Source organism: Heteronotia binoei, chromosome 7, assembly GCF_032191835.1.
Source record: "Heteronotia binoei isolate CCM8104 ecotype False Entrance Well chromosome 7, APGP_CSIRO_Hbin_v1, whole genome shotgun sequence".
Taxonomy (NCBI): domain Eukaryota; kingdom Metazoa; phylum Chordata; class Lepidosauria; order Squamata; family Gekkonidae; genus Heteronotia; species Heteronotia binoei.
In genome coordinates this window covers 18,636,715-18,650,514 of record NC_083229.1, presented here as the reverse complement: position 1 = coordinate 18,650,514, position 13,800 = coordinate 18,636,715, and the positions used below count along the sequence as shown (strand labels likewise).

Here is a 13,800-nt window from a genome sequence, read left to right as displayed (position 1 = left end):
TTCCTCCTTCCTTCCTTCCTTCCTTCCTTCCTTCCTTCCTTCCTTCCTTCCTTCCTTCCTTCCTTCCTTCCTTCCTTCCTTCCTTCCTTCCTTCCTTTCTTCCTTCCTTCCTTCCTTCCTTCCTTCCTTCCCTCCCTCCCTCCCTCCCTCCCTCCCTCCCTCCCTTCCTTCCTTCCTTCCTTCCTTCCTTCCCTCCCTCCCTCCCTCCCTCCCTCTTTCCCTCCTTCCTTCCTTCCCTCCCTCCCTCCCAGCTCTCAAACGTCTTACACTCATTTCTTACGGCTCTCGAACATCTGATGTTTTTTTTCTGTGTGGCTCTTACATTAATCAAGTTTGGCCACCCTTGCCCTAGTCCTTCCTCCAAGGGAACTGAAGCCCTGATGAGGACTCTCAAAGCTAGACCTAGGTGTGAAGGAGGGCTGCCTGGTTGTTTCCCTCTGCTGGCCCTATCCGTGGGATGTGGAGAGTTCTCAGCTAAGCTGCATCCTGGCATGATGGGAGAGCTTCTGGATGCTTCCTGAGAGTCAGTTTAGAGTAGTGATTAAGTGCACAGACTCTTATCTGAGAGAACCGGGGTTGATTCCCCACTCCTCCACACGAACCTGCTGATGTGACCTTGGGCCATCCACAAGTTCTTTCAGGGCTGTTCCTCTCAAGAGCAGTTCTCTCAGAGCTCTCTCAGCCCCACCTACCTCACAGGGTGTCTGATGTGGGGAGGGGAATGGGAAGGAGATTTGTAGGCCGCTTTGGTTAGTGAAGGGTGGGGTATAAGTCCAATCGCCTCCTCCTCCTTTCCCCATTGTCAAGATGCCATGGGTAAAGAAATGTTAGTCAGAGCTGGCTGTAGGCATGATTGAGGAATGCCTGGTTGCTTCCTGCCTTCCCTCTGCTGGCCCCATCAATGGGATGCTGGAAAATTCTCAACTAAGCTGCATCCCAGCATGATGGGAGAGCTTCTGGCTGCTTCCTGTCCTCTTTCTCACAAGCCCTATTGTCAAGATGCTGTAGATAAAGCATTGTTCCCTGGATCTGGCTCTAGGCATGATGGAAGGGTGCCTGGTGCCCTCTGCTGTTGTCATCAGTGGGATGCTGGAGAGAGAGAATTCTCAGCTGCTTCCTGGCCTGATAGGAGAGCATCTGGCTGCTTCCTGTCCTCTTTCTCACAAGCCCTATTGTCAAGATGCTGTAGATAAAGGATTGTTCCCTGGATCTGGCTCTAGGCATGATGGAAGGGTACCTGGTGCCCTCTGCTGTTGTCATCAGTGGGATGCTGGAGAGTGAGAATTCTCGGCTGCTTCCTGGCCTGATAGGAGAGCATCTGGTTGCTTCCTGTCCTTTTTCTCACAAATTGAGATGCTGCAGGTAAAGAATTGTTAGCTGGATTTGGCTTGAGGTATGATGGAGGGAGTGCCTGGATGCTTTCTTCCTTCTCTCCAGTGGTCTTCTTGATGGAAATACGATGACACAGGCGGTTGTCTTTGCCAAGATGGGGAGCTGGCTGGCTCTTGACTCTCCGCTTCCCTCCGAGGCTTGTAGGCTTATTATCCACCGCTCAAGGTCACCCATGGAATAGAATTAATTCTTTTGATGGCTGACCTTTGGATGTACGAATGCCCCAAAGTTGATTAAAACTCTCCCCACTCACCCATTACCCCGGTGTGGACATAGCAGCAAATTGCAAAAAGGGCCATCTCTTGAACTCACTGCAAATGTGTGTTGTGAAATCTCAAAAGGAAGAAGGGTAGGATTGTAAGGGATATAAAAATGGCATGCTTGAACTGTGGAAGCGGTGTGGTCTATACTTGAAGGTTTTGGGTCCCCCCTCCCTCCAAATGCTTGTCTGTGTCAGAAGATAGAATTGAGCAGTTTGCTTTATTATGGACTTACCACTCTCTGGTCTATAGCTCTCTCTGGTGACATGAAAATGGTATTTTTGGAATGCTAACTTGAATGACTAAAATGCTGCCTGGAAGTATTTTTCTTTCTGTGTTTTTCTTAACTCATCAGCAAGGAGGAATGGGGGGAAGGGATGACACAGAAAAGGCCAGACTGCCATGTTCATACAGTCATCATGTCATCACTTCAGAACCAATTCGTTGTAGTGGTTAAGTGCGTGGACTCTTCTCTGGGAGAACCGGGTTTGATTCCCCACTCCTCCACTCGCACCTGCTGGAATGGCCTTGGGTCAGCCATAGCTCTGGTAGAGGTTGTCTTTGAAAGGTCAGCTCTCTCAGCCCCACCCACCTCACAGGGTGTCTGTTGTGGGGGAGGAAGATAAAGGAGATTGTGAGCTGCTGTGCGACTCTGAGATTTGGAGTCGAGGGCAGGACATAAATCCAGTATCATCATCATCATCATCATCATCATCATCATCATCATCTTCTTCTTCTTCTTCTTCTTCTTCTGCTTCTGCTTCTTCTTCTTCTTCTTCTTCAGGGGTGCTGTGCAGCAATACTCTGGTTTGGGGGGAAAACTCTATAGTAAAGCCAGCTTCAAGCCGTAGAGTTTTGCCCTCAAGCCAGAGCGTTGCCATGCAACATCGTCGACATGATGACATCACTTCCAGGTGATGTTATTGCATCAGGGGCATCTCGCAGTGATGTTGCTGGATCTGGGGATTGGCAACCTTAAATTCAGCATTCTGTCTCACACAGTGGCCAGAGATTGTAAGCCCCTCTGAGACGCCTTTGGGTAGCGAAGGGCAGGGTATAAATCCAGTCTCCTCCTCCTTCTTCTCATGATGGTGTAATGGCAGGAAAATATTGATACCTTGTGCACCAGACCAAAAGCTGGTTTGGTGTAGTGATTAAGTGCGCAGACTCTTATCTGGGAGAACCAGGTTTGATTCCCCACTCCTCCACTTGAGGCTGCTGGAATGGCTGTGAAAGGGCAGCTTCTGAGAGAGCTCTCTCAGCCCCACCTACCTCACAGGTGTCTGTCGTGGGGCAGGAAGGTAAAGGAGATTTAGAGTGGAGGGAGAGATATAAATCCAATATCATCTTGTTGTTAGCCGCCCTGAGCCTGCTCCGGCGGGGAGGGCGGGATACAAATAAAATTTTGTTGTTGTTGTTCCTCCTCCTCTTCTTCCTCCTCCTCCTCCTCTTCTTCTTTGATCAGGCTGTAAATAAATAGCATAAAGCAAAGGAGTTCAGGAGGGAAAAAAATACATTCTTTTAAGTAGGAGGGACTGGGGATCAGTGGTAGAGCATCTGCTTGGCATGCAGAAGGTCCCAGGTTCAATTCCAGGTATCTCCACTAAAAACAACTGACAGTAGGTGATGTGAATGACCTCTGCCTGAGACCCTGGAGAGCAGCTGCCAGTCTAAGTAGACAATGCTGTTCACGATGGGTAGCCATGGTAGTCTGTCTGTAGCAGCAGAAAAGCTCAAGAGTCCAGTAGCGCCTTAAAGACTAACAAACTTCGTGGCAGGATATGAGCTTTTGTGAGTCACTGCTCACTTCTTCAGATACATCTAGATACACACATTCAGATGTGCATGTCCATCAGTGGCTATTAGCCACAGCCAGGCCTCGGATTCAGTGGGAGCTCACAGAACCGCAGCTCCTGAACCTTTTTGAGAGTTCCACCTCCTCCTTCTGAGAGTTCCACCTTCTTGTCCATTGAATAGTAGGCGCAGCTGCATAACAATCCCTGGATGAGCTCCACCACCTGGCTTTCTACAAAACGACCCCTGGGCACAGTTTATTGTTGGAACTCTCTGTCTGGGGCAAGTGATGCTCTGTATTCTTGGTGCTTGGGAGGGGCAACAGGGTGAGGGCTTCTGGTGTCCTGGCCCCAGTGGTGGATCTCCTGATGGCACCTGTTGTTGTTTTTTTGGCCAATGTGTGACACAGAGTGTTGGACTGGATGGGCCACTGGCCTGATCCAACATGGCTTCTCTTATGTTCTTATGTGACACAGAGTGTTGGACTGGATGGGCCATTGGCCTGATCCAACATGGCTTCTCTTATGTGACACAGAGTGTTGGACTGGATGGGCCATTGGCCTGATCCAACATGGCTTCTCTTATGTGACACAGAGTGTTGGACTGGATGGGCCACTGGCCTGATCCAACATGGCTTCTCTTATGTGACACAGAGTGTTGGACTGGATGGGCCACTGGCCTGATCCAACATGGCTTCTCTTATGTGACACAGAGTGTTGGACTGGATGGGCCACTGGCCTGATCCAACATGGCTTCTCTTATGTGACACAGAGTGTTGGACTGGATGGGCCACTGGCCTGATCCAACATGGCTTCTCTTATGTTCTTATGTGACACAGAGTGTTGGACTGGATGGGCCATTGGCCTGATCCAACATGGCTTCTCTTATGTGACACAGAGTGTTGGACTGGATGGGCCACTGGCCTGATCCAACATGGCTTCTCTTATGTGACACAGAGTGTTGGACTGGCTGGGCCACTGGCCTGATCCAACATGGCTTCTCTTATGTGACACAGAGTGTTGGACTGGATGGGCCACTGGCCTGATCCAACATGGCTTCTCTTATGTTCTTATGTGACACAGAGTGTTGGACTGGATGGGCCATTGGCCTGATCCAACATGGCTTCTCTTATGTGACACAGAGTGTTGGACTGGATGGGCCATTGGCCTGATCCAACATGGCTTCTCTTATGTGACACAGAGTGTTGGACTGGATGGGCCATTGGCCTGATCCAACATGGCTTCTCTTATGTGACACAGAGTGTTGGACTGGATGGGCCATTGGCCTGATCCAACATGGCTTCTCTTATGTTCTTATGTGACACAGAGTGTTGGACTGGATGGGCCATTGGCCTGATCCAACACGGCTTCTCTTGCCTTCTTATGTTTTTTATCTGAAGAAGCAAGCAGTGACTCACGAAAGCTCCAACCCTGCCACAAATTTTGTTAGTCTTGAAGGTGCTACTGGACTCTTGCTCTTCCCAGGTGTTCAAAATACTGTATGGGTTTAAAAAAAAAAAAACTAGCTTATTGCACTAATTTCTTTGACAATGAATTCTCTCAATTGTTTTGCAGCTTTTCCTGAAAATTCTCAATGCGTAGCCCAATGTAACTCTCTCAAAATGATAATCCCTTCGGGGAGTTCCCGTAGATCTCGCTACCTTTCTAAAAATTCCTTTGAAAAATCACCATCAGTGTCTTCTTTTCAGTGTGCTGACAAGGAGGTTCAGTTTGGGAGTGTTCCAACTTTGGCGCCTTTGTCCAATGAAGAAAATAAATGCAGCTTACAAATAGGCCCTGTCTGTAAGATTAAACAAATAATGTCCATAAACAGTAGCAGTGCAATTCCAGCTACAAAGTGTTTGCACTATGTCTACAGAATGAATACAGACTGGAGCTTCCATAGCCAACACATATCAATGACTGTAGTGGTGGCTGCAAGTGAAGCCTAAGAGCTGAAGAAGGCGCCTTCACTGAAACCGGTCCTGAGCGCCTTGTTTTAGCTGCAGCGTCCTTTCCTTGCTTATTCTTCAAATTTGTGATCCACTCCAGGACAATAAGTACTTGGATTGTGCACTGATCTTGTTTATTAAACAAAAATTATTTGTTTAATCTTAAAGGATTTGGTGTAGTGGTTAAGTGCACGAACTCTTATCTGGGAGAACCGGGTTTGATTCCCCACTCCTCCACCTGCACCTGCTGGAGTGGCCTTTGGTCAGCCTTAGCTCTGGCAGAAATTGTCCTTGAAAGGGCAGTTGCTGTAAAAAGCTCTCTCAGCCCTACCTACCTCACAGGGTGTCTGTTGTGGGGTGGAGGTAAAGGAGATTGTGAATGCTTTGAGACTCTGAGATTCAGAGTATAGGGTGGGATATAAGAACATAAGAGAAGCCATGTTGGATCAGGCCAACGGCCCATCCAGTCCAACACTCTGTATCACACAGTGGCCAATAATTTATATATATATATATACACACACACACACATACACACACACACTGTGGCTAATAGCCACTGATGGACCTCTGCTCCATATTTTTACCTAACCCCCTCTTGAAGCTGGCTATGCTTGTAGCCGCTACCACCTCCTGTGGCAGTGAATTCCACATGTTAATCACCCTTTGGGTGAAGAAGTACCTCCATTTATCCGTTCTAACCCGACTGCTCAGCAATTCCATTGAATGCCCACGAGTTCTTGTATTGTGAGAAAGGGAGAAAAGGACTTCTTTCTCTACCTTCTCCATCCCATGCATTATCTTGTAAACCTCTATCATGTCACCCCGCAGTCGACGTTTCTCCAAGCTAAAGAGCCCCAAGCATTTTAACCTTCATAGGGAAAGGAAGAAGAAGAAAAAGAAGAAGATATTGGATTTATATCCCGCCCTCCACTCCGAAGAGTCTCAGAGCGGCTCACAATCTCCTATATCTTCTCCCCTCACAACATACACCCTGTGAGGTGGGTGGGGCTGAGAAGGCTCTCACAGCAGCTGCCCTTTCAAGGACAACCTCTGCCAGAGCTATGGCTGACCCAAGGCCATGCCAGCAGGTGCAAGTGGAGGAGTGGGGAATCAAACCCGGTTCTCCCAGATAAGAGTCCGCACACTTAACCACTACACTAAACCGGCTCTCAGTACTGGAATAAATTCAGTACTGTTATTATTATCATCTTCTTCCTCTTCTTCTTTCTTCTTTTTTCCTTTCTCTTGGTTTTCTTTTTTCTTGGTCTTCTTTTTCCTCTTCTTCTTCTTCTTCTTCTTCACAGTGCCTGTTTGTCAGCCGCATTTATTTTCTTTATTATAATATATCAGAAATTGGATACAGACATTGTTGCCATAATTGTTCCTTACTGACGTAGTATTATTGTGCTACGCCGTTTTCTATTGTTTTCTAATCATTTCAAACGGTGGCTTTTACTTGGTTTTGCTTGACCTTTGTCCAGTGACTCCATGGTTTCCTCCCCTGTAGGACTGCATTGACATGAAAGGTCATGGGGGGTTTTCCCTCTACAGGTTCAGTTAGATTGAGTCTTCTCACCTGCCAGGATATTTTCCGTTCCTTTCCGTGCCTCTTGGCTCTGAACCAGCAAAAAAGCGATGGTTCTCAGGTCAAAGGAAACAGGCATGCAGGCGTGTATCGACTCGCGACCGCAAACACGAACCTTTTGAAGCCGCTTATGTATTGAGCAGTTCCTTCTCAACACTGCCTTCCTTCACTACTGAGACCTTCTGAACCTTAAACTCCTGCCGATCTGTGTTTTACAAGAAACACAACTGCTGCTGAAAAACCACAGCACGTGTTACATTCTTTGCCTGTACTGCAGGAGCAAAACTATTGCATTCTGGTCGTTACCATCCTCTGCATTTCCCATCCGGGTCAGCCAGCAGCAAGAAACATGGGTGGGAAAGGGCTAGGGTTGCCAATCCCCAGGTGGGGGCAGGGGATCCCCCGGTTTGGAGGCCATCCCCCCACTTTGGGGCCATCAGAAAGTGGGGGGAGGGGAGGGAAATGTCTGCTGGGCACTCCGTTATTCCCTAGAGAGACTTATTCCCATAGAAAATAATGGAGAATTGATCTGCGGTATCTGGGGCCCTGCGGGGGCTGTTTTTTGAGGTAGAAGCACCAAATTTGAAGCATAGCATCTAGTGCCTCTCCCCAAACTACTCTCCTTTTTTCAAAAAGATTGGACCAGGGGGTCTGATTCTATGAGCCCCAAAAGATGGTGCCCTTATCCTTCATTATTTCCTATGGAAGAAAGGCATTTAAAAAGGTGTGCTGTCCCTTTAAATGTGATAGCCAGAACTCCCTTGGAGTTCAATGATGCTGTCACAACCTTGCTCCTGATTCCACCCTCCATGTCTCCTGGCTCCACCCCCAAAGTCCCCAGATATTTCTTGAACTGGACTTGGCAACCCTAGAAAAGGCACCGTGAGATGACATCAGAAGGTGGAAGCGTGTTTTACCTTGCTGATTTGGGGAAGGAATTTCATCAGCAGCCTGTAAGATTCAGCTCCACCTTTGGGTAGTCCTCCAGGCCACTCTTGTGGTCAACAGGGCTTTTTTTGTTGTTGTTGTTAGAAATCCCTTTGCATTCAGGGGTGGAATTCTAGCAGGAGCTCCTTTGCATATGATGTGGCCAATCCTTTAAGAGCTTGCAAGGTTCTTTTTTGTAAGCTCTTGGAGGATTGGCTACATCGGGGGGGGGTGGCCTAATATGCAAAGGAGTTCCTGCTAGAATTCCACCTCTGGGCTACCCCCGCCTGATGTAGCCAATCCTCCAGGAGCTTACAGTAGGCCCTGTAAGAAGAGCCCTGTGAGCTCCAGGAGGATTGGCTACATCAGGGGTGTGTGGCCTGATATGCAAAGGAGTTCCTGCTACAAAAAAACCCCTAGTGGTCAGTATTGTTCTACCCTGAAGCTCAGCGGCTGATCCACTAGCTAGCCACGACTTACCTCACAGGGCCATTGTGTGGACCGGGAACCATGGGAGAGAGAACCATGTCGGCCTCCCTGAGGGAGGGAGGGTGGCATAAAAATGGATAAAGGCCCAGATTTCTTTTGTCACATCCTTTGTTTTCAAACTCCTTTGATCCTTTTAGGATCAGAATTGCTGGGATTCGGGGGATTCAGGGCGTGGTGCGCAAAACGGTGAACGACGAACTCCAGGCCACCATCTGGGAGCCTCAGCACATGGACAAGATCGTTCCCTCCCTGCTGTTTAACATGCAGAAGACTGAAGACATCGACAGGTACCCTTGGGGGCAGCTTACTCAATGGGATTTCTAGGGTTGACAACCTCCAGGTGAAAAGGAAGGCACTGCCCCGTGAAAAACACCCTGTAACTCAACACTTTGTACACACTCAGAACGCTTAGAACACAAACTGACTAATATTCATTCTTGTAAAAAGGTCAAAGTCCCCTGAGCAAGCACCAGTCGTTTCTGATTCTGGGGTGATGTCACATCATGACATTTTCACGGCAGACTTTTTACCGGGTGGTTTGCCATTGCCTTCCCCAGTCATCTACGCTTTCCCCCCCAGAAAGCTGGGTATTCATTTTACCCACCTCAGAAGGATGGATGGCTGGGTCAACCTTGAGCCGGCTACCTAAATCTAGCTTCTGCCGGGATTGAACGCAGGTCATGAGCAGAGCTTAGGACCGCAGCTTTACCACTCTGCGCCACAGGGCTCTTATTCATTCTTGCACAAACAGAATAATTGATAAACAATCCATGGAACGATCCCTCCTTTCACGCTTTTCTCTCTATTCACAACAAAACAGAACCCCTCCTGAGAAGCTTTACCCAAAGTATATTCCTTACAAAGAGATTTCTCATAGATCCTATACCTCTTCACACTTCAAAGCAGGAAGTAAGAACCTGCTTGGAACTTTGAAGTGCGAAAAGATGTAGGATCTATGAGAAATCTCTTTGTAAGGAAAACAGCTTGGAATAAACTTCTTGTGAAAATGGGGTCCTAGATATTCCAGAAATAACTAATTAGCTGTATGGCTGTACGCCTGAAGTTTTCACCTTGCCTGGAGCAGAATCCTCTTCTTCAGTGGATGGAACGGAATCTGTTTTAAATCAGTGGTTCGGCCTCATTTGGAGTACTGTGTACAGTTCTGGTCTGGAGTTCTGTGTACAGTTCTGTGTACAATTCTGGAATTGCTGAGCAGTTGGGTTAGAACTGATAAAAGGAAGCACTTCCTCACCCAAAGGGTGATTATCACATGGAATTCACTGCCACAGGAGGTGGCGGCGGCTACAAGCATAGACAGCTTCAAGAGGGGATTGGATAAGCGTACGGAGCAGAGGTCCATCAGCGGCTATTAGCCACAGCGTATTGTTGGAACTCTCTGTCTGGGGCAGCGATGCTCTGTATAGTTGGTGCTTGGGAGGGGCAACAGTGGGAGGGCTTCTAGCCCCACTCGTGCACCTCCTGATGGCACTTGAGTTTTTTGGCCGCTGTGTGACACAAGAGTGTTGGACTGGATGGGCCACTGGCCTGATCCAGCATGGCTTCTCTTATGTTTTGTTGTGAATAGAGGAAAAAGCATGAAAGGACTTGTCTGTTAACTACCGCTAAGGACTTTGTCCTATATGTCTGACACTTTAACTGTTCCCCCTTATGGTTGTTCCATGGATTGTTTATCAGTTCTTCTACTGTTTGTACAAGAATGAATATTAGTCAGTTTGTGTTCTGAGCATTCTGAGCGTGTTTGGACTGTTGAGTTGAGTTACAGGGTGTTTTTTTTAATGCCGGCAGTGCCCTCCTTATCTCCCCCTCTCTCTCTATGATTCTCACTTTTATTGCCAAACCTCCAGGTGATGCCGGTGGAGAGAGGGACTGCGGAGGCAAAGGGAACTGTGAAATAACAACGCTCACACTTGGCGTAGAAAAAACATTCAATGTTATCCACTACTTGTTTCTTCCAAAAGTTCTCAACAGTGTTACAGACAAAAAAACCATCTATTGCACAACACGCCTACTGTCCAGAAAAATCATATGTTATTAAAGTCCAACGAATCATAAAGGAACCGGTCCAGTTTTGTTTTGGGAAGACCTTTCTTCAGGGGATCGTCTTTTACTTTTATGGGTTCAGTGGTGCTGATGTGCCATTTTTCATATCTCGTCTTTCCAAATGATAATCTCATCTAAAGTCTCGTGTTGGAACGCCACCGCCAATCCTTATCCGGCAGCGTTTGATAGCATTTTTGTCTGTAACACTGGTGAGAATTTTTGGAAGAAACAAATTGTGGATAATATTGAACATTTTTTCCATGCCGAGTGTGAGCGTTGTTATTACACAAAAACCTCCAGGTGATGGCTGCAGATCTCTTAGGATGACAACTGATCTCCATGTGACAGACCGGTTTGCAGAGAGAAAGCTTTGGAAGGTGGTCTTGATGGCATTATACCCCACCGGGTTCTTCTCTCTCCACCCTAATCCCTGCCCTCCTCAGGCCCCAAATCTCCCAGTATTCCCCTACCTGACAACCCTCAGTGTTTCCCACTCCAAGTCCAAAAATTAGGCTCATATATTGAATAAACTGTTGTTGGTCTTAAAGGTGCCCCTGGACTCAAAATCAAAAGCCTATTGGTCCCTGTATCAATTTCTGTTACAATCAGGAAAGGAAAGGTCCCCTGTGCCAGCACCAGTCGTTTCAAATTCTGGGGTGATGTTGCTTTCACAACGTTTTCACGGCACACTTTTTACGGGGTGGTTTGCCATTGCCTTCCCCAGTCATCTACACTCCCCCCCCCCCCCAGGAAGCTGGTACTCATTTTACCGACCTCAGAAGGATGGAAGGCTGAGTCAACCTCAAGCTGGCTACCTGAAAACCCAGCTTCTGCCGGGGATCGAACTCATGTCATGAGCAGAGCTTAGGACTGCAGCACTGCAGCTTTAACACTCTGCGCCCGGAGCTCTGATTACAATCAAAGGTACCACATAATACATTCATAAGGGAAGGTCCCACTGCAGAAACAAGGTGGTCCAATTTCATAAATGAAGTCCAAATGCATAGATCACAGTTCATATAAGATTGTATGTCTTTATAAGACTGTATGTCTTATATGAACTGTGATATATGCATTTGGACCTTTCCTTCTGAATGAATTCATTTTCTACTGTGTTATGTGGTTTCTCGGATTGTAATAGAAATTGACAGAGAGACTAATAGATTTTGTATAATATTTATTTCTTGCATACGCAGTTGTTTGTTTTTCTTTGCTGTTCAGTTCTGTGTTGCCACTTGCTGTTTCCGTAGCCCCATAGTCACCAGCATAGCCTGTTTTTCTGGTCAGCCCTCTTTTCCACCCAAAGGAAAGTCTTCGGGGCTGGAGGAAAGTCACATCGTTATAGACAGACACTGATTCCCCACTAGCCTTATCCCGCTCTCATGCTCCTCTTTTCCATGGGGCTTCCGTCAGATTTCACACTATTTGTCCCGGGGCTGCAACTAGCTTTGCCTTTTTCGCCCAGCAAACAGAAACTGGTGTTTAGAGGATCTTGTTTGCTGCGCGAAAGAGGCAGAGCGAGTTGCAGGCCTGGGGCAGCTAGTGCGAAATCCGACGGAAGCCCCGCGGAGAAGAAGAGCGTGAGAGCGGCATAAGGCTAGCGGGAAATCGGTCTGGATCTTCAGTATCCAAATCAACACCACTGCTTTGACATTCTTACATACGGCGAAGGAAATACCAGGGCCCTCAAAAAGACGCACCGCAATTGCAATAGGACGTGAGCTGCCTTCTGGGTTTCCGTGCAAGATAAATCCAGAAAGCAGCATTTGCGGATGGCGGCTCTGCGGACTTCATAGGCGGCAGCCATTGAGTTTCTCATCTGCTTTTCTTTTGGGTGCATTGTGATTCTTTGCATATGGGGGCAGTGTGGAGAGCGGCTCCTTGGAAGAGTGGGAGTCAGAAAAGGCAGATGGTTCCGACAGATGGCCTCCAAGTTCTATCTCGGAGAAAGTCGTTTCTGCAGCCCCCGTAGTGAGCGGAGAGGAGCGCACTCCCATCGTACGGGAGAATGAACCTTTGCTGCTCTTTATAACGCCCTGCTTGAATTGAGTATCTTTCCCAGCATTAGTCATAAGTGAACAACTGAAACATCAGTTAGTGTTGGCCATGCAACATATATGTTGGGTATGTAGGGGCAGGGCGCTTTTTTTCAAAGCAGGAACGCACAGGAACGCAGTTCTGGCTGGCTTGGCCTCACGGGGTGTGGTCTAATATACAAACAAGTTCCTGCTGGGCTTTTTCTACAGAAAAGTCCAGTGTGAGACAATGGTGATGTCAGGGGAAGTGGCCTAATTGCAAATAAATTCAAGCTGGGCTTTTTCTGGGCTTTTTGCCACCAAGTGACAGCTGAATTATGTTGATCCCCATAGGGCAGGGGTGGCCAACGGTGGCTATTCAGATTTTTTTTTGCCTACAATTCCCATCAGCACCAGCCAGCATGACCAATGGCTGGGGCTGATGGGAGGTGTAGGCAAAAAACATCTGGAGAGCTACTGTTGGCCACCCCGCCATAGGGTTTTCAAAGAAAGAGGAGAAGAAGACCGCAGATTTATACCCCGCCCTTCTCTCTGAATCAGAGTCTCAGAGCAGCTTTCAGTCTGCTTTATCTCCTTCCCCCACAACGGGTGGGTGGGGCTGAGGGAGTTCTCCCAGAAGCTGTCCTTTCAAGGACAACTCCTACGATATTGGAACATTTTTGATGATGATTAAACTTTAGAAGAAAGAAGAATATTAATTTTAGTTCTTAGGAATTAAGGGTACCTTTTAATGTTATTATTTTAAGTAAATCACACTGGCGGGGGTCAAGTAACGGGGGGAGGGGTGATTAGAAAGAAGCATATGGGATAGATGAAAAGAAGTTATTAATGGAAATTATTACCATATGTTATCAATAAAATTGTTTAAAACGAAGGACAACTCCTACGAGAGCACCCAAGGCCATTCCAGCAGGTGCGAGTGGAGGAGTGGGGAATCAAACCCAGTTCTCCAGATGAGAGTCTGCACACTTAACCACTGCACCAAAGAGACATCCAAAGGTTCTGCCTCTGTGTTACGACCCTGGTATATGACCCAGAAAGTCAGCTTGGTATAGTTGCTAAGAGCGGTGGACTCAAATCTGCAGGGCTTTTTTTGTAGCAGGAACTCCTATGCATATTAGGCCACACACCCCTGCCGTAGCCAATCCTCCAAGAGCTTATAGTTGGCACTATAAGAAGAGCCCTCTAAGCTCTTGGAGGATTGGGGTATAGCCTAATATGCAAAGGAGTTCCTGCTACAAAAAAAGCTCTAATAATCTGGGAGAATCGGATCTGATTCCCCACTCCTCCATGTGCAGCTGC

At 47.4% G+C, this 13,800-nt stretch overlaps 1 protein-coding gene across 1 annotated transcript in view; it reads left to right on the top strand.

Moving 5' to 3' along the window:
- The window catches only part of EFR3A (EFR3 homolog A), a 127,853-nt gene that overhangs the window by 55,179 nt on the left and 58,874 nt on the right, over positions 1-13,800 (top strand). Inside the window, exon 7 of the mRNA XM_060243215.1 lies at positions 8,539-8,688. Coding sequence (XP_060099198.1) covers positions 8,539-8,688 — 150 coding nt within the window. The remainder of the gene's footprint in view (positions 1-8,538; positions 8,689-13,800) is intronic.